The sequence below is a fragment of the Schistocerca americana genome, chromosome 9 (assembly GCF_021461395.2).
Source record: "Schistocerca americana isolate TAMUIC-IGC-003095 chromosome 9, iqSchAmer2.1, whole genome shotgun sequence".
NCBI classification, from domain to species: Eukaryota; Metazoa; Arthropoda; class Insecta; order Orthoptera; family Acrididae; genus Schistocerca; species Schistocerca americana.
Window position 1 is genome coordinate 185,848,101 of NC_060127.1, and position 22,767 is coordinate 185,870,867.

The 22,767-nt window shown below is 45.6% G+C and overlaps 1 protein-coding gene across 1 annotated transcript in view; it reads right to left on the reverse strand.

Annotated features, from left to right (window-relative positions):
• Positions 1 to 18,980: 18,980 nt before the first annotated feature.
• The window catches only part of LOC124550804, a 65,923-nt gene continuing 62,136 nt past the window's right edge, over positions 18,981 to 22,767 (reverse strand). The window contains exon 4 of the mRNA XM_047125530.1: positions 18,981 to 19,041. Coding sequence (XP_046981486.1) covers positions 18,981 to 19,041 — 61 coding nt within the window. The remainder of the gene's footprint in view (positions 19,042 to 22,767) is intronic.

The following is a 22,767-nucleotide window of genomic DNA, read 5'->3' on the forward strand; positions in this document are numbered from 1 at the left end:
AAATCTTCCCGTATCTCCCGGCCTTTTCCAAGTATACCACCTCCTCTTGTGATTCTTGAACAGGGTATTCGCTATTACTAGCTGAAACTTGTTACAGAACTCAATTAGTCTTTCTCCTCTTTCATTCCTTGTCCCAAGCCCATTTTCTCCTGTAACCTTTTCTTCTACTCCTTCCCCTACAACTGCATTCCAGTCGCCCATGACTATTAGATTTTCGTCCCCCTTTACACACTGCATTACCCTTTCAATATCCTCATACACTTTCTCTATCTGTTCATCTTCAGCATGCGACGTCGGCATGTATACCTCAACTATCGTTGTCGGTGTTGGCCTGCTGTCGATTCTGATTAGAACAACCCGGTCACTGAACTGTTCACAGTAACACACCCTCTGCCCTACCTTCCCATTCATAACGAATCCTACACCTGTTATACCATTTTCTGCTGCTGTTGATATTACCCGATACTCATCTGACCAGAAATCATTGTCTTCCTTCCACTTCACTTCACTGACCCCTACTATATCTAGATTGAGCCTTTGCATTTCCCTTTTCAGATTTTCTAGTTTCCCTGCCACGTTCAAGCTTCTGACATTCCACGCCCCGACTCGTAGAACGTTATCCTTTCGTTGATTATTCAATCTTTTTCTCATGGTAACCTCCCCCTTGGCAGTCCCCTCCCGGAGATCCGAATATAGACACAACCGTTGCATCCTTGAGCCCTTGGTTCTCGATGCACGCTTAGCGGTTGTTGGCTGACGCTACTGGTCAGAAATTTTCCAAGTCCGAAGTCGGGTCATACGCCGCGGGCGTGTACGGGGCGATAGTGCGCTCAGAGTCTGAGTCCGGTGACCTTGAGAAGAAGTGGGTTTATTTACATACGGAGGGTAGTCATAACTTCCCCCCCCCCCCTACCCCATCCCCCCGCAGCCATATACCAGGTGTACCGGTATGAAATGAGCGTTTTTGTGTGCAAATGAAACACTAATTTTGAATTGAAAAGTAAAAACATTTTATTCAAAGTAGTGACCATTGCTTTCTATACATTTTGACCACCTTTCTGGCAATTTGTGGACACTACGCCAATAGAAATGTTCGTCTTTTGAAGCAAACCAATCAGACACCCAATTTTCGACTTCTCCATAGGAATCGAAGTGTTCCTCAGCCAATGCGTGTCCCATTGATGAAAACAAATGGTAGTCGGAAGGGGCCAAGTCTGATGAATACGGCGGGTGGGGTAGCAGCTCCCAGCCAAGTGTTTTGATTGTATCCTGAACCAGTTTTGCTTTGTGTGTAGGTGCCTTGTCGTGTAAAAAACTTACTTTGCCATGTCTCCTGGCCCATTCTGGTCTTTTTTTCGATCAATGCATAGTTCAAATTGATCATTTGTTGTCTGCAGCGATTAGTATTCACAGTTTCACCTGGGTTTAGAAGCTCATGATGCACCACACCTTTATGATCCCACCAAACACAGAGCATTGTCTTCTTGCCGAATCGATCTGGCTTTGCAGTCGATGTTGATGGTTGTCCCGTATTAACCCACGATTTTTCCAGTTTAGGATTCTTAAAATAAACCAATTTTTCATCGCCAGTAACAATTCGATGCAAAATTGATTTTCTTTCATTTGACAAATGGTTTTTCGGTTTTCCATCTGACTTTCATTCAATTCATGTGACACCTATTTTAGACACTTTTGGATCTTTCCCATAGCTTTCAAACGGTCAGAAATTGTTTGTTGTGCAACATTTTGCATTGCTGACATTTGCTTCCGACTCCCAGTATCATCCTCATCCAATATTGCATGCAATTCGGTGTCTTCGAACTTTTTTGGTGGTCTTCCATGTTCTTCATTTCTTACATCAAAATTATTATTTCTGAACCGTTGAAACCATCTTTTGCATGTTGCTTCTGATAGATCATGATCACCATATGCTTCAACAATCATTCGATGCGACTCTCCAGCACTTTTTTTCAAATGAAAACAAAAATTAATGCTTTCCGCAAATCATCACTTTCTGATACAAAATTCGACATTGTTAACATGATGAAAACATATTATGTTGTTTGTTCCATGACTTGATGTATACTAAATATCTTTGATAGATGTCATACCACCCAAAAAAAAAAAAAATTAAGGCTCGTTCACAACAAATATTCCCTATCGACATATTTGTATCTTAACGCTCATTCCATACCGGTACACCTGGTATTGTATATGAATAGATTGATCGTAGTACTTGAACATTATTAATACTGTTACATCCTTGAGCACCACATTCACTAGATGTACGCTTAGATGATGACGGCTGACGCTGTGGTTCAGTAACATCAGAAAAAGGTATTTACATCTACATCTAGTGAATGAGGACCGACGTACTTCGCATGTTGATTCTTCATCTAAAACTAATGGGACAGGCGGGTCTCAGAACAGTAAAATTATGAAAAAAATGCAATCGAAAACGGATATCCTGTACGCGCGCTGTAGTCGCACTACCAGCACGCGCGAACGGGGCGACAGTGCGCTCAGAGTCTAAGTCCTTACCTGACAGAAGAGAGAGAGAGAAGATCCAACGAAGAACGGCGCGATTCGTCACAAAATCATTTAGCCCGCGCGAGAGCGTTACAGTGAGCTGAGCAAACTCCGGTGGCACACGCAAAAAGAGAGGCTTTGTGCATCACAGAGACGTTTACAATCGATATTTCGAATGAGTACTTTCCGGGAAGTGTCGGATGACATATCACTTCCTCCCACATACATCTTAGCTAATTAACCACACAGGGAAAATTCGAGAAATTACAGCTAATACAGAGGCTAGCGACAACCTTTCTTCCCTCGAGCCAGTCGCGAGTGGTACAGGGAGAAGGGTATCAGTTAGCGGTACTAGAAGTACGGTCGTGCGGTAGCGTTCTCGCTTCGCGCGGGGTCAGGGATTTTCTCTGCCTCGTGATGACTCGGTGTTGTGTGATGTCCTTAGGTTAGTTAGGTTTCAGTATTTCTAAGTTCTACGGGACTGATGACCATAGCTGTTAAGTCCCATAGTGCTAAGAGCCATTTGAACCATTTTTGAACTAAAAGTACCCTCCGTCATTCACCATTAGATGGGTTGCGGAATATGATGATCATGTAGATGCGCGGGTAGAGCAGTAAAAGTGACAAGTCAGTTTTGTACAGTATGTATTCGGTATTGCCGATATACATATCCGTTACTCCGTACGCGTTACTTTCTAAGCTGACACCATCATGTATCAAGCGTTTAGAAAATGCCGCTGCTTTTGATCAACGACTGCGTTGGTGTTTGCTGACAAATTTATAAACGGTAGAAGACGGAGAGGGAATTGCAGATAGCTACGAAACGGAGGTTTATCTTGAGGTATCAGATGTCCCGCTTAAAGTCATTCTTCGATGTCAGATTTTATTTAACGGTTCTGGAGGTCAAGAACCTAATGATGTGGTTTTTATACCATAGCTTGCGTACGACGAGAAAAATACTGTTCCTACTGGTGGTGGCAGATGTTGCAGACCTGATGGAAACGAACCATTCTCAGAAGATCGACATTTTGCCAGGAAATAATCCCTTTTTCAGACTTTTCTGCACTCTCCTTTGAATGAATATTATTGTCGCCATAGATCTGTCTCTGCTTTGTTTCTTAGTCCTTCTCTGCAAAAAAAAAAACCCTCACACTTTTCTTCTCTTCCGCCCCAGGACCATTGCTCTAGACAATGAGAAAAAGTACTAAATTGCGGTTAAAATAAAAAAAAACAAAAAACGGGTAGTATAGTCGTTGAAAAGTAGAACTCAACTCTCCACTCACCTGAGCCCATTATTTAATTTTATAATTGAACTGAAGACTTTGTAAAAAAAATTAGGTAGATCCAATAAACGACAAGAATACGCCAAGTGCCGCAAGCTGATTTCCCCGACACCTCGCTCAGTGGAAGGGGAGTGAAAACAAGCGAACACGTCTTTCGGCTTATCCGCAGGTCACCATCAACAGTCATCTGCTATATTAGCAGGTCCTATGCCTCTCCATTTTCTCCAATCCATTGCTTCCTTCTTAAGGCTGCTGTACGTTGTACCGTCCATCACGTCATCCAGTATCTGAAATCTCTCCCTTCCTCGCTTCCTTCTCCATTCTACATAACCTTCTAAAACTGATTTTATCAGTCCATCATTCTTTCTTAATATATGCCCAATCCAATTTCTTTTTCTTCTTTTTATTACATCTGGTAACTGTCTTTTCTCTCCCACTCGTGGCAGTACCTCTTCATTTTTTCCTCTGTCCATCCAACTTATTCTTTCCATCCTCCACCATGTCCGCATCTCAAAAGCCTCCAGTCTTTCTCAGTCTGTCTTTCTTTCTCAAAGTCCATGTTTCAGCGTCATACAGAAGAACACTCCATACAAAACATGTTATGAGTCTTTTCCTCAGTTCTCTGTCCAGACTGCTGCAGAAATTCCTCCTTTTCTTATAAAATGCCTCTTTTGCCATCGCTATCCTTGTTTTAATTTCTGTGCTGCACTTCCAGTTGGTGTCTATCCCGCTTCCAAGATACTTAAAATTTTGCACCTGTTCCAATATTTATCCATTCAGCATAATTTTTATTTCCGCAGGTACTGGACCGTTTCTGGGAATTCGACGGACAAAGTTATCGACTTACTTTAGATGCTTTTTGGAGCGCGATAATCTCAGCCGAAATGGTGACACACTAGCCAATCCATATTGCGCGCCGTGTTGGAAACCCGCTAATTGATTTCTACATCTACATCTACATCTACATCCATACTCCGAAAGCCACCTGACGGTGTGTGGCGGAGGGTATCTTGAGTACCTCTATCGGTTCTCCCTTCTATTCCAGTCTCGTATTGTTCGTGGAAAGAAGGATTGTCGGTATGCCTCTGTGTGGGCTCTGATCTCTCTGATTTTATCCTCATGGTCTCTTCGCGAGATATACGTAGGAGGGAGCAATATACTGCTTGACTCTTCGGTGAAGGTATGTTCTCGAAACTTTGACAAAAGCCCGTACCGAGCTACTGAGCGTCTCTCGTGCGGAGTCTTCCACTGGAGTTTATCTATCATCTCCGTAACGCTTTCGCGATTACTAAATCATCCTGTAACGAAGCGCGCTGCTCTCCGTTGGATCTTCTCTATCTCTTCTATCAACCCTATCTGGTACGGATCCCACACTGCTGAGCAGTATTCAAGCAGTGGGCGAACATGCGTACTGTAATCTACTTCCTTTGTTTTCGGATTGCATTTCCTTAGGATTCTTCCAATGAATCCCAGTCTGGCATCTGCTTTACCGACGATCAACTTTATATGATCATTCCGTTTTAAATCACTCCTAATGCGTACTCCCAGATAATTTATGGAATTAACTGCTTCCAGTTGCTGACCTGCTATTTTGTAGTTAATGATAAGGGATCTATCTTTCTATGTATTCGCAGCACATTACACTTGTCTACATTGAGATTCAATTGCCATTCCCTGCGCCATGCGTCAATTGGCTGCAGATCCTCCTGCATTTCAGTACAATTTTCCATTGTTACAACCTCTCGATACACCACAGCATCATCCGCAAAAAGCCCCAGTGAACTTCCGATGTCATCCACAAGGTCATTTACGTATATTGCGAATAGCAACGGTCCTACGACACTCCCCTGCGGCACACCTGAAATCACTCTTACTTCGGAAGACTTGTCTCCATTGAGAATGACATGCTGCGGTCTGTTATCCAGGAACTCTTCTATCCAATCACACAATTGGTCTGATAGTCCATATGCTCTTACTTTGTTCATTAAAAGACTATGGGGAACTGTATCGAACGCCTTGCGAAGTCAAGAAACACGGCATCTATCTGGGAACCCTTGTCTATGGCCCTCTGAGTCTCGTGGACGAATAGCGCGAGCTGGGTTTCACACGACCGTCTTTTTCGAAACCCATGCTGATTCCTACAGAGTAGATTTCTAGTCTCCAGAAAAGTCATTATACTCGAGCATAATACGTGTTCCAAAATTCTACAACTGATCGACGTTAGAGATATAGGTCTATAGTTCTGCACATCTGTTCGACGTCCCTTCTTGAAAACGGGGATGACCTGTGCCCTTTTCCAATCCGTTGGAACGCTACGCTCTTCTAGAGACCTACGATACACCGCTGCAAGAAGGGGGCAAGTTACTTCGCGTACTCTGTGTGAAATCCAACTGATATCCCATCAGGTCCAGCGGCCTTTCCTCTTTTGAGCGATTTTAATTGTTTCCCTATCCCTCTGTCGTCTATTTCGGTATCTACCATTTTGTCATCTGTGCGACAATCTAGAGAAGGAACTACAGTGCAGTCTTCCTCTGTGAAACAGCTTTGGAAAAAGACATTTAGTATTTCGGCCTTCTAGTCTGTCATCCTCTATTCCAGTACCATTTTGGTCACAGAGTGTCTGGACATTTTGTTTTGATCCACCTATCGCTTTGACATAAGACCAAAATTTCTTAGGATTTTCTGCCAAGTCAGTACATAGAACTTTACTTTCGAATTCATTGAACACCTCTCGCCCAGCCCTCCTCACACTACATTTCGCCTCGCGTAATTTTTGTTTGTCTGCAAGGCTTTGGCTATGTTTATGTTTGCTGTGAAGTTCCCTTTGCTTCCGCAGCAGTTTTCTAAGTCGGTTGTTGTACCACGGTGGCTCTTTTCCATCTCTTACGATCTTGCTTGGCACATACTCATCTAACGCATATTGTACGATGGTTTTGAACTTTATCCATTGATCCTCAACACTATCTGTACTTGAGACAGAACTTTTGTGTTGAGCCATCAGGTACTCTGAAATCTGCTTTTTGTCACTTTCGCTAAACAGAAAAATCTTCCTACCTTTTTAATATCTCTATTTACGGCTGAAATCATCGATGCAGTAACCGCTTTATGATCGCTGATTCCCTGTTCTGCGTTAACTGTTTCAAATAGTTCGGGTCTGTTTGTCACCAGGAGGTCTAATATGTTATCGCCACTAGTCGGTTCTCTGTTTAACTGCTCAAGGTAGTTTTCAGATAAAGCACTTAAAAAAATTTCACTGGATTCTGTGTCCCTGCCACCCGTTATGAACGTCTGAGTCTCCCAGTCTATATCCGACAAATTAAAATCTCCACCCAGAACTATAACATGGTGGGGAAATCTACTCGAAATATTTTCCAAATTATCCTTCAGGTGCTCAGCCACAACAGCTGCTGACCCAGGGGACCTATAGGACATCCAATAACCGTGTCTGAGCCTGCTTTAACCGTGACCTTCACCCAGATTATTTCACATTTCGGATCTCCGTCAATTTCCTTCGATACTATTGCACTTCTTATCGCTATAAACATGCCTCCCCCTTCACTGTCCAGCCTGTCTCTGCGGTATACATTCCAATGTGAGTTTAGGATTTCATTACTGTTTACGTCTCGTTTCAGCCATCTTTCTATCCCTAGTACTATGTATATGGGCATTGTGACCGTTTATTAATGAGAGCAGTTCTGAGACCTTTCTATAGACGTTCCTGCAGTTTACTATTAGCACATTAATATTGTTATTTCCTGTTGCATTTTCCTACTACTACCTTTCCGCGTGTCAGGGGGCGTCTTGTCGAGCCTAGGGAGGGAATTCTCTAACCTAAAAAACCCACATGTGCACTCCACACGTACTCCGCTACCCTTGTAGCTGCTTCCGGCGTGTAGTGCACGCCTAACCTATTCAGGGGGACCCTACATTTCTCAGCCTGATAGCGGAGATCGAGAAATTTGCACCCCAGATCTCCGCAGTATCGTCTGAGCCTCTGGTTTAAGCCTTCTACTCGGCTCCAAACCAGAGGACCGCGATCGGTTCTGGAAACGATACTACAAATAGTTAGCTCTGATTCCACCCCGCGAGCGAGGCTTTCCGCCTTCGCCAATTCCGCCAACCGCCTGTATGAACTGAGGATGACCTCTGAACCCAGACGGCAGGAGTCATTGGTGCCGACATGAGCAACAATTTGCAGTCGGGTGCACCCAGTGCTCTCTATCGCCGCCGGCAGGGCCTCCTCCACATCTCGGATGAGACTCCCCGGCAAGCAGACAGAGTGAACACTGGCCTTCTTCCCCGACCTTTCCGCTATTTCCCTAAAGGGCTCCATCACCCGCCTAACGTTGGAGCCCCCAATAACTAATAAACCCCTCCCCCCGTGTGCCTGCTCGGACCTTGCTGAAGGAGCAGCCACATGTCCACTCACAGGCAGAGCGGGCGGTGCCACACGGCCAGCCTCCACACTGACCCTCCGCCTCGTGCGCCGCGAACGCCGCTGAACCCGCCACTCCCCTTGGGGAGAGGGTGGCCCAACCGCGCCCGGTACCCGCGAAGATGTCTCGACAGCAGGGACAGTGGGTGAAGCATGCAACACCTGGGGTGTACCACGCGACGCACCAGACTCCCCACTGCCGCTACACTCCGAGGCAGCAGCCTGAAGACAGCTGACTGCGGCCATCAACACGTTCAGCTGTTCGCGAACAGTGGCCAGCTCCTCCTGCGTCCGTACACAGCAGTCACACATCCTATCCATCCTAAGAAATCAATTTACTGTAGAGAGTTAATCAACCTTTAACTAGACTGCTAATTCACTAAAGGCGGCTGATAGTTGACTAAACTGTGGTTACTAGACACTTCTTGTAGAAAACAATGAAAATAGCACTACCTGTCTCTGGACTGTATTGAAAACAAACACTAGCACTACTGGCACTATGGCTGACTAAAGGGACTCTCTCTGACTGTATTCAAAACAAACACGAAATCTATAGAACACTATTACTAGCACTCGACAATTAAAGCTTCCTAAAAGCATAAACACATGGAAGAAGAAGTGACAAGTAAGAAAAATACAGTTAACACTTAAATTAACGTAGCTCGCTGCACAGCAGCCGTGAAGCAGACTTCAGTTACGACGTCACTGGCACTACTCACTCATATAAGTTTCATTTTTTTTTCCACTTTCCTACCCATGGTCGTAGAAAATTAGTATGCGAATATTTATTATTAAGTTAGGCAATACAAGGGCTTTATATTAATTATAAAATTACAGCTACGTTTCTCTGTCAGTGTCACACACTTACTATACAATGTATGTGTTCAAATGGATCAAATTGCTCAAATGGCTCTGAGCACTATGGGACTATGAGGTCATGAGTCCCCTAGACCTTAGAACTACTTAAACCTAACTAACCTAAGGACATCACACACATCCATGCCCGAGGCAGGATTCGAACCTGCGACCGTAGCGGTCGCGGGGTTCCAGACTGTAGCGCCTAGAACCGCTCGGCCGCCACGGCCGGCTAGAATATTCGTTGCTCACTAACGAATCCACACGATATGCAACAGTACCATGTATGGAGCAGAAGACACGTTCGGTGTACTGTCACGTCCAAAACTAAGGACGAGTTTCACTTCTCAACTCAGTACACAACTTCTAAGTGTAAGCTGGTAACCACTTGACGAGCATTAGCGTATTGGCGATAAACTTCAGAAAACTTGTAGAGAGTAGCGTACTAGGGGGAGTCGCGCCTGCGTAGACTGACTTAGGAAGGCACGGTCAGTGGCTGCGATCAGATCCAAGGCAGACTCTTCCTTCTCCCTTGCACGGTACCCTTTCAGATGTACGCGAAGCAAGCGAATATGTCAGTGATGTAGTCAAGTAGTGGAGCAAGACACGTTACGAAGGTCATTATTATTAGACGTTAATAACAAAGAAAATACACTACTGGCCATTAAAATTGCTACACCAAGAAGAAATGCATATGATAAACGGGTATTCATTGGACAAATATATTATACCAGAACTGACATGTGATTACATTTTCACGCAATTTGGGTGCATAGATCCTGAGAAATCAGTACCCACAACAACCACCTCTGGCCGTATTAACGGCCTTGATACGCCTGGGCATTGAGTCGAACAGAGCTTGGATGGCGTTTACAGGTACACGATACCACAGTTCATCAAGAGTTGCTCTGCCACCATTGACCAGACGTTTTCAATTGGTGGGAGATCTGGAGAATTTGCTGGCCAGGGCAGCAGTTGAACATTTTCTGTATCCAGAAAGGCCCCTACAGGACCTGCAACACGCGATCGTGCATTATCCTGGTGAAATGTAGGGTTTCGCAGGGATCGAATGGAGGGTAGAGCCACGGGTCGTAACACATCTGTAATGTAACGTCCACTGTTCAAAGTGCCGTCAATGCGAACAAGAGGTAACCGAGACGTGTAACCAATGGCACCCCATACCATCACGCCGTGTGATACGCCAGTATGGCGATGACGAAATACACGCTTCCAATGTGCGTTCACCGCGATGTCGCCAAACACGGATGCGACCATCACGGTGCTGTAAACAGAACCTGGCTTCATCCGAAAAAATGACGTTTTGCTATTCGTGCACCCAGGTTCGTCGTTAAGTACACCATCGCAGGCGCTCCTGTCTGTGATGCAGCGTCAAGGGTAACCGCAGACATGGTCTCCAAGCTGATAGTCCATGCTGCTGCAAACGTCGTCGAACTGTTCGTGCCGATGGTTGTCGTCTTGCAAACGTCGCCATCTGTTGACTCAGCGATCGAGACGTGGCTGAATCCGTTACAGCCATGCGGATAAGATGCCTGTCATCTCGACTGCTAGTGATACGAGGCCGTTGGGATCCAGCACGCCGTTCCGTATTACCCTCCTGAACTCACCGATTCCATATTCTACTAACAGTCATTGGATCTCGACCAAGGCGAGCAGCAATGTCGCGACACGATTAACCGCAATCGCGATAGGCTACAATCCAACCTTTATCAAAGTCGGAAACGTGATGGTACGCATTTCTCCTCCTTACACGAAGCATCATAACAACGTTTCACCAGGCAACGAAGGTCAACTGCTGTTTGTGTATGAGAAATCGGTTGGAAACTTTCCTCATTTCAGCACGTTGTAGGTGTCGCCATCGGCGCCAACCTTGTGTGAATGCTCTGAGAAGCTAATCATTTGCATATCACAGCATCTTCTTCCTGTCTGTTAAATTTCGCGTCTGTAGCACGTCATCTTCGTGGTGTAGCAATTTTAATGGCCAGTAGTGTAGATCTCTGAGGATTTTGAGGTCTGACAGGTGCTGAAGCAAAATCTAAACGATGTATTATTTTCAATTTTTTTGTAATGTCTATATGACATGTTTGTGCGGTTCTGTATATACGAGAACACTGCGTGCTTCATTTTTGTATTCTCTTGGCTTTTGCAGTATCACCTGAAAAACGCACGAAGGCCGAAATTGCAGTTGTGAAATAAATAATTTGTACAGTGAACGGCGAACATGATGCCGTTTAAAAAAACAAAGACAACAAAGTGATCCACTCAGAGTTGCGTTTTTACAGACTGAAGTACGGAACCCTGAAACTAGAAACCTTTTCCACACTCGTCTTATTTGTATCAGTGGATAAATGATTATCAGCAGAAACTACTGTCTTTTCGGAATGTAGAATGCAGTGAAGTAAGAGGTGGCGCGCCGATATTTGTACCCCAAAAACACCGCACGCTGGTTATCTCTGCTCTCACAGTCACTCAGGTTAGTGCCACTTCTCTCCCTCTGTGTAACTGGATCGATACTCGTTACAGCTCAACTTGAGGGTTCACCTGTCTTCGTGTGTTACTTCGTACCCCACGCGCACGTTCTCCCACTGGCACACAACTCTCCACTCGTGCTACGAGGTGACAGCACTCACTCAAGTGGACAGCATGGGGCGGAACTTTACTTCCCTCGCGCGAGTCCCCCGCTGCGGTGTCGTCGCTCATTTCTCAGGGTTCCCACATGGCCCGGTGCCTAGCAGAGTTGTGTGTTCTTCCCTTGACGTTGTTGTTTCTTAACTGTGTCCTGCACACTTCGGAGCACTCTGTCTGCTGAATGTATTTCATGAGTGGTCTATTGCGTCATGGAGTCAAAGCGGACGAGCAAGATACACTGAAGAGCCAAAAAAACTGGTACACCTGCCCGATATCGTATAGGGCCCCCGCGAGCACGCAGAAGTGACGCAACACGACATGGGATAGATTCGAATGTAGGGAATTGACACCATGAATCCTGCAGCGCTGTCCATAAATCCGTAATAGTACGAGGGAGTGCAGGTCTGTTCTAGATATCACGTTGCAAGGCATCCAGATACGCTCAATAATGTTCATGTCTGCGGAGTCTGGTGGCCAAAGGAAATGTTGAAACTCAAAAGCTTGTACCTGGAGTCACTCTGTAGCATTTCTGGACGTGTGGGGCGTCGCATTGTCCTGCTGGAGTTTCCCAACTCCCTCAGAATGTACAATGGACATGAATGGATGCAGGTGATCAGAGAGGGTACTTCCGTACGTGTTACCCATCATCAGAGTCGTATCTAGACGTATCAGGGGTCCCATATCACTCTAACTGCACAAGTCCCGTGTCACTGGGCCCGTTCGTGCAGGATCTTTTTCCGGCCGCAACGGTGTCTGAGATTTGATGTTTTACCGGATTCCTGATATTCACGGTACACTCGTAAAATGGTCATGCGGGAAAATCCCCATTTCATTGCTACCTCGAAGATGTTGTGTTTAATCGCTCGTGTGCGAACTGTAACACCACGTTCAACCTCACTTAGATCTGGATAACCTACCATTGTAGCAGCAGTAACTGATCTATCAACTGCGCCAGACACTTGTTGTCTTATACAGGGTGTTACAAAAAGGTACGGCCAAACTTTCAGGAAATATTCCTCACACACAAATAAAGAAAAGATGTTATGTGGACATGTGTCCGGAAACGCTTAATTTCCATGTTAGAGATCATTTTAATTTCGTCAGTATGTACTGTAGTTCCTCGATTCACCGCCAGTTGGCCCAATTGAAGGAAGGTAATGTTGACTTCGGTGCTTGTGTTGACATGCGACTCATCCCTCTACAATACTAGCATCAAGCACATCAGTACGTAGGATCAACAGATTAGTGTTGATCACGAACGTGCTTTTGCAGTCAGTGCAATGTTTACAAACGCGGAGTTGGCAGATGCCCATTCGATGTATGGATTAGCACGGGGCAATAGCCGTGGCGCGGTACGTTTGTATCGAGACGGATTTCCAGAACGAAGGTGTCCCGACAGGAAGACGTTTGAAGCAATTGATCGGCGTCTTAGGGAGTACGGAGCATTCCAGCCTATGACTCGCGACTGGGGAAGAATTAGAACGACGAGGACACCTGCAATGGACGAGGCAATTCTTCGTGCAGTTGACGATAACCCTAATGTCAGCGTCAGAGAAGTTGCTATTGTACAAGGTAACGTTGACCACGTCACTGTATGGAGAGTGCTAAGGGAGAACCAGTTGTTTCCGTACCATGTACAGCGTGTGCAGGCACTATCAGCAACTGATTGGCCTCCACGGGTACACTTCTGCGAATGGTTCATCCAACAAAGTGTCAATCCTTATTTCAGTGCAAATGTTCTCTTTACGGATGAGGCTTCATTCCAACGTGATCAAATTGTAAATTTTCACAATCAACGTGTGTGGGCTGACGAGAATCCGCACGCAATTGTGCAATGACGTCATCAAGACAGATTTTCTGTGAACGTTTGGGCAGACATTGTTGGTGATGTCTTGATTGGGCCCCATGTTCTTCCAGCTACGCTCAATGGAGCACGTTGTCATGATTTCATACGGGATACTCTACCCGTGCTGCTAGAACATATGCCTTTACAAGTACGACACAACATGTGGTTCATGCACGATGGAGCTCCTGCACATTTCAGTCGAAGTGTTCGTACGCTTCTCAACCACAGATTCGGTGACCGATGGATTGGTAGAGGCGGACCAATTCCATGGCCTCTACGCTCTCCTGACCTCAACCCTCTTGACTTTCATTTATGGGGGCATTTGAATGCTCTTGTCTACGCAACCCCGGTACCAAATGTAGAGACTCTTCGTGCTCGCATTGTGGACGGCTGTGATACAATACGCCATTCTCCAGGGCTGCATCAGCGCATCAGGGATTCCATGCGACGGAGGGTGGATGCATGTATCCTCGCTAACGGAGGACATTTTGAGCATTTCCTGTAACAAAGTGTTTGAAGTCACGCTGGTACGTTCTGTTGCTGTGTGTTTCCATTCCATCATTAATGTGATTTGAAGAGAAGTAATAAAATGAGCTCTAACATGGAAAGTAAGCGTTTCCGGACACATGTCCACATAACATATTTTCTTTCTTTGTGTGTGAGGAATGTCTCCTAAAAGTTTGGCCGTACCTTTTTGTAACACCCTGTATAGCCGTTGCCGATGGCAGCGCCGTATTCTGCCTGTTTACGTACACTCTGTATAGTCTGTTACTGGTTCTTACAACAACGCTATTGTTTTATTTTACAGATCGATTGGCACACCTCATTAAAAGGCCTGACGTAATTTTCAATATTATATGTCGCAGCATGACGTATGATGTATGAGTTTCCATCCACTGTTTTCAGTAAGATACCTCATGCGAGAATAATGAAGATAAAATACCAGTGAATACAGCGTCAGTAGCTTGCTTTATGCTATCAACCATCAAGAGACAGGATTGTAAACATCTCTGGTCATATCATAATAGGTGTACCTATACTAAGGTGTGGCAGCTTTCTATTTGAGTCGGCTAAATGTACATAATCGTGTACGCTGCTGTATTGTTTTCGTGGCACATACGCACAGAAGTACAATGTATACCCGCCCTTATGTACCAGCGACGTATTAGAAAGTGAAATGAAGCGTGAACATTAAAATTTGGTAGTAACTTGGGTTATAGAGTGTATCACCATTTTGGAACGAATTAAAGGTGCTTGAAAATATCCCCGGCTGCAGTTTACCCATTGCACAGGTGATAAGAAGAATACAGCCTATTCGGACCATGTTTTCAATCTCAAAATACGTTGAAGTTATTGCCCCCACAGAAAATAAAATCATACGAATTAGCTGAATCACTGCAGTGCAGCGCGGTCTTTATCATGCTTCAGGCTACAAGTGTGAAGACAGCTGATCCAGGAGAGAAAGTAGCTTGTAATTTACACCGAATGAGCTGTAAGCCAGATATACAACGCCTCTTGTGGACGAAGTTAAGTTTCACCTTTACGTTGAAGGCCGGTCCCTCGCCGGACAGAGTGATAGAGTGGAGAGTGGAGGCGGTACTCACCGTGCATGTAGTCCTGCGGCTGCGGCTGCTGGTGGTGGTGCGGGGGCGGCGGGCCGTAGGAGGGCGGCGCGGAGAAGGCGGAGGCGCCGGAGCCGCAGCCGGGCTGCTGGTAGCCGTGCGGGGGCTGGGGGCCGTGCCCGTGCTGCTGCGACGCCGGCGGCTGGGGGGCGGGGGGCGGCGCCGCGTGCTGCCCGTAGTGCGAGCGCCGCAGCGGCGACACCACCTGCCACCGCGACACCCCGTCCGTCATCCGTCAAATTACGGCCAGGCACAGGCAGCAGAGCGTTCTACTAGCCCTACAAGTCTTATTTAAACGGCGCTCATAATATGCAATCTTTTTTACCCATTGCCCACTTCTGTATCTCTGATACAGTGGTAAATGTTCCAACCATCCACCACTTCCACGATACTGATGACTTATAAAGTAAAACAGTAACTCTAGTTTATAAAGTTTATAAAGCAGAATTACAGCATCTTAAGGGGGGTAGGACGTCAAACGGGCGGACTTGGAGCAGGAGAGGCACCACAGGACATTTCAATTTCCACCGTCTATACTTTTACGAATAAATTCATAAAACTTTGTCAGCATGACCAGGAAGGATTCAGAATTTACACTCATAGCAGTGGAAGTTCTAAAACATAACGAAGTATTTTTCACTTACTAATGGCAGCATTTGTTGCTATAGGTACACATTTCTTCATAATTAAGAGAGATTCTTCGATGAATTTTACACAGGATACAAACCATACTGAAAGGTGTATGGAACTCTGGAATTTTCCAAATCTATTAAAAACTGTGGTTAAAATTGATGTAATTAACTATAAAATTTGTGTTTTTTTAAACATGAAGTTTAAAATACAACAGTTCATTCGTTTTTTCATAAACTAAATAAATTCTAGAATTTCATACACCTGCAAGTATGGTATGTATGCTGTGCAAAATTCATCGAAGAATTTCTCTAACTTATGAAGAAAAGTGTACCTATACCAACAAATGCAGCCATTAGTAAGTGAAAAAATGATGAAATTTCGCACGTAAAAAAAATTATTTTGTTATGTTTTCGGACTTCCACTGCAATGAGTGTGAATCCTGAATCATTCCTGATGACACTGCAAAGTTTTATGAATTTATTTGTAGAAGTATAGACACTGGAAATTAAGATGTCCTCAGATGCCTCTTCTGCTCCCAGTCGGCTCGTTTGAAATCCTACCCCCCTTAAAGCACAGAATAATAATTACTTACAAAATAGTTTATAGAATGAGATTTACAGTCTGTAGCGGAGTGTGTGCTGATATGAAACTTCTTGGCAGATTAAAACTGTGTGCCGGACCGAGACTCGAACTCCGGACCTTTGCCTTTCGCGGGTAAGTGCTCAGGAGAACTTCTGTAAAGTTTGGAAGGTACGAGACGAGGTACTGGCAGAAGTAAAGCTGTGAGGACGGGGCGTGAGTCGCGCTTGGGTAGCTCAGTTGGTAGAGCACTTGCCTGCGGAAGGCGAAAATCGCGAGTTCGAGTCTCGGTCCGGCATACAGTTTTAATCTGCCAGGAAGTTTCAAAATAGTTTATGTCAAAATATTATGAAAATATTTTTAAAACCAATACCGTTGTCGTCAACCATGAAAGGTGGGGCGCCCGCTAGTGGGTGGTAGGGACTACGTTGAGTACCACTAATACACACAATCTCCAGGGGGAATGGTCGGTATTCAGGGATATGACAGGGACGATCATTCGTAGCAAAAACGTCTAGTGCACATTGGTACTAAAATGCCTATCTCGTAACCTGTGAGCAGTTCTTCATCGTCGATACTGTGAAACACACCTCTCATACTGAACAAGTGCTCATACGTCTTGAACTTCAAGTCGTCATTTAACATCTGCTGTTAAGTGAGGAAAAAAACGAGGTTACGGCGTATTGGTCAAAATCTGCGACTGAATCCCAAGATGTCATTGCAAATGGTCTGAGCACTATGTTACTTAACTTCTGAGGTCATCAGTCCTCCTAGAACTTAGAACTACTTACACCTAACTAACCTAAGGACATCACACACATCCATGCCCGAGGCAGGATTCGAACCTGCGAGCGTAGCGGTCGCGCGGTTCCAGTCTGAAGCGCCTAGAACCGCTCAGTCACACCCCGCCCTCCCCCAAGGTTTCTGGAACATGTTATTGTTGTTGTGGTCTTCACTCAAGAGATCGGTTTGATGCAGCTCTGAATGCACCATCCCACCTGTTACTCGTCAGCGGATGTGTTTCTAACATGACGGAGCTGCGCCTCACTTTGAACGGAGGGTTCCCAAACACCTGGACAAGACATTCCATGAAAAGTGGACGGGCAGAAGAGCTCCTGTTTAGCGGCCGGCACGTTCACCTCAGCTCTACCCACTTGATTTCTTCTCGTGGCTGCATGTGAAAAGTCTTGTGTACCAGACGCTTGTTGAGGCTGAAGAGCACCTCCTGGCAAGAAACCAAGCTGCCTTCGACACTGCTCAAACGACAGAGGGTTTATTGGAAAAGGGTAAGACAGAACAGTGTACCACGATGCCGTGCATGAATTGACGCTGGTGGGGACGCCCTTTTGAACAACTGTTGTTAATGCAGCAACTTGTGTGACACTTGTGCAGGTAAATGGAGTTCTTTATTAGTGTACCGTAGACTTAGGATTTTCGGTCTGTCTGACATCAAGTTACTTGCACCGTTAAGAGTCCACCAACAGGAGGAATTACTCAGGGTACTGGGGAATATTCAGCGGGAACTACGAACGTCATCATTATGGTTCACAAGTTGGAGCCCTTAGGCTGAAGCGGAGAATATTTTGGCTTATAGCTTTCGACTCTTATTTCCGGACTAGGGTCCCATACCTCAGATTGATTCAACATTACCGCTGAAAGCTTTCAACATCATCACCGAATCACCCCGTATAAAATCCCTTGCGCCATAGGAAGTACAAAAAGAAGCATTAACACCAGAATGAAGGGCACAAGAGCAATTGCTGGGAAATAGGGATAAATCGGCACTAGCAGAATATTCACTAGGGCCGTGGAAGCCGAAATTCTTTTCTGGGATACGATGGTTTTATTTAAATCCTATCATTACTATGGAAGGACCTACGCAGGGGCCAAAGAGATTCAGAAGCACTAACTGTAATAGAAAAGGAAGAGGATTGAAATTAGACATGTTGCGGGCCGTAGTACTGGATTAAAAAAGGCAACACCAGCTCCTGCCCACCAGAAGTTGCGGAGCACACGTGACCTGGCAGCGGTGTAATGACGTCACGAACTGACAGTCGCGTGGATACATATAAACAATTCGGTTTGCTGAGCTTGCTTAAATTTCCTATTCCCATCTGTCTGCATCTTTACAGTCTTTGACGATGACTAGCACTAGAAGACAAAACTTTAGAGCTTATTGTGATTGTGATCCGCCGGGCGGATTCGTGCCGGGGACCAGCACGTCTCACCACTCGGGAAGCAGCGCGTCAGACCGCGCGGCTAGCCGGGCGGGCTTGTTCAAAAGTACTCTGCAAGACTATCCTTACCCCAGCAATGAATCCATAGACGCTCCATTCTACACTCGGTAGATTAAAATGTCTCCACTCAAAATTGCACGATCTGGGTATTTCTGCACTGCAGACTGCTCTAAAACAAAAATCATTACGGAAATCAATACCGGCCGTGAAAACCAGCATCGTGTGATGACCTCTACACTCCCTAAAACTCCCCCCACAACCGCCCACTTTCAACCTATTTCGGTCGCTTGTGACGTCATCACTGCTGTGTCCCTCCTAGAAGACGGCAACCCCCAACACACCGGCGCCCCGCGGGCAGCTACGCATCAGGCATCGTCTGCCGCAACAGGCACGAGCGTCTGGAAGCCAAACAACGGTCCGCACTAGCTGGTATGTTGGTTAATATTTCAGACAACAACAACAACAACAACACGCCAACACGCTGTCTTCGGGGTCTCTGGCAACTGCCACGAGAGGCGTCCAGTCCGCTGCCAACATTGCGCGCTTCCTGCATCATCGGCTCTGCTGGGATCGCAGCACTATTTTCCTACACAACGTCACTTGTCCGCTAGCAGCTCGCGCCCTATCCGTGCGCAGGGGCAGTAATTATGCCGTCACACTTACGCCGTCACACTTACGCCGTCACACTTACGCCGTCACACAACCACGGAATGGTAGTTGGGTCTCCGCTAACGAACCAGTTATTCCTTCGAGTTCTCTGTGCCAGTCGACAAGCACAGTACTGGCCTATCAACCAGAGCTCTCGCTAAGAATCTCTCGTTGGACAGTCGCCGTGCTGTGTGCAACTTCCAATCCCTACCGACCTTAGGGCAGTAACTTTACTTCCTCAGACTTTGGCCTTACACCAACTATGTATACGTGGCCTCTATTTGCTGAGACCATGATTACTTTTGTTATTAACTACTGACATTTAAGTGAATGTGAACTTTAAGTTTTTTTGTTACTCACTATGTTACTTGAAAAAATAAGCTTGTTCCGCATTGTTTATCTGGGCTGTGTTCTCATTTGTGGAACTGGTCAATTCTCATGGCGTTAAACAAGGCCCAAGTTAGAATTACTATGTGCCGTATCAATCAAATTAATTTTAATATGAATTTATTTGATGGAAGCTGCCCCGCAAAAGACCTGGTATCTCACGTCCACTAAGAAGTGGTTCAGATGTCCAAAACATGTGAGCAGAGCTGGTGATAATTGCTTGAAAATAAACAGGAGACGAAAACTTGAAGAACGTGAAGAAAGCTAATATCGCAAATAGAAAAACATTGCGCACCATAACTGAAGAGTCGTTTTGTCGACCGAGCGAGGTGGCGCAGTGGCTAGCACACTGGACTTGCATTCGGGAGGACGATGGTTCAATCCCGCGTCCGGCCGTCCCGATTTAGATTTTCCGTAATTTCCCTAAATCGCTCCAGGCAAATGCCGGGATGGCTCCTTTGAAAGGACACGGCCGACTTCCTTCCCTGTCCTTCGCTAATCCGATGAAAATGGCTCTGAGCACATGTGAGGTCATCAGTCCCCTAGAACTCAGAACTACTTAAACCTAACTAACCTAAGGACATCACACACATCCATGCCCGAGGCAGGATTCGAACCTGCGACCGTAATGGTCGTGCGGTTCCAGACTGAAGCGCCTAAAACCTCTCGGCCACACCGGTCGGCCGATGACCTCGCTGTTTGGTCTCCTCGTCCAAACAACCCAACCCCCCCCCCCCTCTCATTTTCTAGAAACACCGTAATTGTCTGGCATTGCGACGTAGTAGTTTGGAATTTGGTTTAAACGTGCTTACAATCTTCGTCTGAAACGGTAGAAAAAGCGTGGCGCCCTGCGACTTCAACCGAGAGCTCAACGAAGCTTCAACAGCAGTGTGTCGACACAAGCAAAAAAACTCCTGAGCTCTGAAGTTCATGTGAGATGGAAGGGGGTTTAATGATGTCACATTAGCACCAAATTGCGCCGCTATTATCCCGAGCGCCACCGTGGACGTGCCACGAGCTGGGAAGGTCGTCACAACCCCTCTGTTCAACATTTCACCCCTTCTTCTGACGACTTTGCGATGGAGGTGAAAGCCGCGACGCCCTCGCGGTTTTGTTATGGGTGGCCAAGGAAAACCATTTCAGATACACCACCGCCCAGAATCAACATGAAAAGGCTGCAGAAGGTAACAAGAAAGGCGCCAATTAAATCACCTCTCTTCTTGCGGCTTTGATAGCTACACATTTCGCTATCGAAAATGGCAGTTCGCAGTGCGATGGGCAACAATACGTGTTCTTGATTACCTGACACACCGCTGACACCCACGAGACTTTCAATCCTTCGCTCCATCCGCACCTACCGTGACTGCATCACTTTTGAGTGCAACTTGTAATGGTTCTTTATTTACGTGACCATTACGGCACTCCAACCCCAGTTCTCGATACCAGTAATATCGTACTACTATTCTGCGAAGTAACAGACATATTTTTGTGATAATATTCACATTTGGTTTTATTAACGAATAGGTACTCCGATGTATCGATATATTACAGTGATATGGTTCCTGCGTGTATTCATTTCTGTGAGACTGTCATAATCTTTGACTTACTTGTCACAGTTTTGGCACGAATGCGCACAGAGCAGTCTTTATTCCACTTTGCAGAAGTTAAGTTGTTATTTCGCTTTGTAAAAGAGCAATCAAGTCTTGTGTTTGGTTAAAGTCGAAATTAAATATGTGGAGACTGATACAAAACTGTTTTCCTGATGATGTGACAATTAAGAAGAAGTATATGTGAATTTACAAGAAGTTTAATAAAAACGTGGATCGTGAATACCAAGTCAAAAATTATTTCTACCATACTATTGTTCTGATCTGGGACTGTTTGATCATTAAGAATTTCCTGAAGAACGCATTTGTTAGGTCTTCAAATATTGCTAAAATACAGATCTGGACCTTCTAGCAGTCAAAGTGGAATCACCCTAGAATCAACAAGATTAGCCATAACAACTTCGACGAAATCTACGTGGGAATCCATTCAAGAAAAGTGCCAAAATTAATGACTTTTTTTACAGTGACTTCATTATTTACATTCTGACGATACCATCCACAGTCAATAACTTTGTTGTTGCCCGATAAAGCGAACATATGCTGCGTGAGCAACATTATTAATCTGATTTCTAACCTACTTTGCCAGTGGTGGTACCGTTAGAAACTCCACCACAATTTTTGCTCTCGTGTACAGGTTGGAACCACTACAGAGCATTCGACGAAATATGAAGCAGAAAAATATCATCCGCTAAGTCACAACTCGGGCGAAAGTGTGACCGTGACAGCCGGCCGGAGTGGCCGAGCGGTTCTAGGCGCTTCAGTTTGGAACCGCGCGACCGCTACGACCGCAGGTTCGAAACCTGCCTCGGGCATGGATGTGTGTGATGTCCTTACGTTAGTTAGGTTTAAGTAGTTCTAAGTTCTAGGGGACTGATGACCTCAGATGTTAAGTCCCATAGTGCTCAGAGCCATTTTTTGTGACCGTGACAAACAGTCACTGACAAAGATCGTGACGAACAACGAGTATGACAGTTGCACAAATCACTGCAGAGCTAAATACCGCACTCGCGAACCCGGTCAGCTATCACAACAACACGAAGGAAGTTCCAGAAGTTGGGAAATGCTGGGCAAGCTGGAATTCTAAAACCACTCATCAGATATGCAATTGCCTCTAACAAGTAAACGTGGCTCTAAGCCATAAAAACTAGAGTGTGGAGTGACGGAAGGAAGCCGATAGGTCGGATGACTCTTGTTTCATACAGTTTCTGGACGAGTTTACGTCCCAACACTGAAACGTGGCGGCCATTCGGTGATGATTTGGGCAGCCATGTCATGGTATTCCACAGGCCCCATGGGTTGATCTGCAACGCCGTGTTACTGCCTAAGATTACGTGACCATTCTGGGTGATCTGGTTCATCCTATGGTGGAATATTGATTCCTCAGTGGTGATGCCGTGTTCCAAGCCGACAGCGCCCTTCTCCATACAGCTTGCATCGTCCTGGACTCGTTTTGTGAGGAT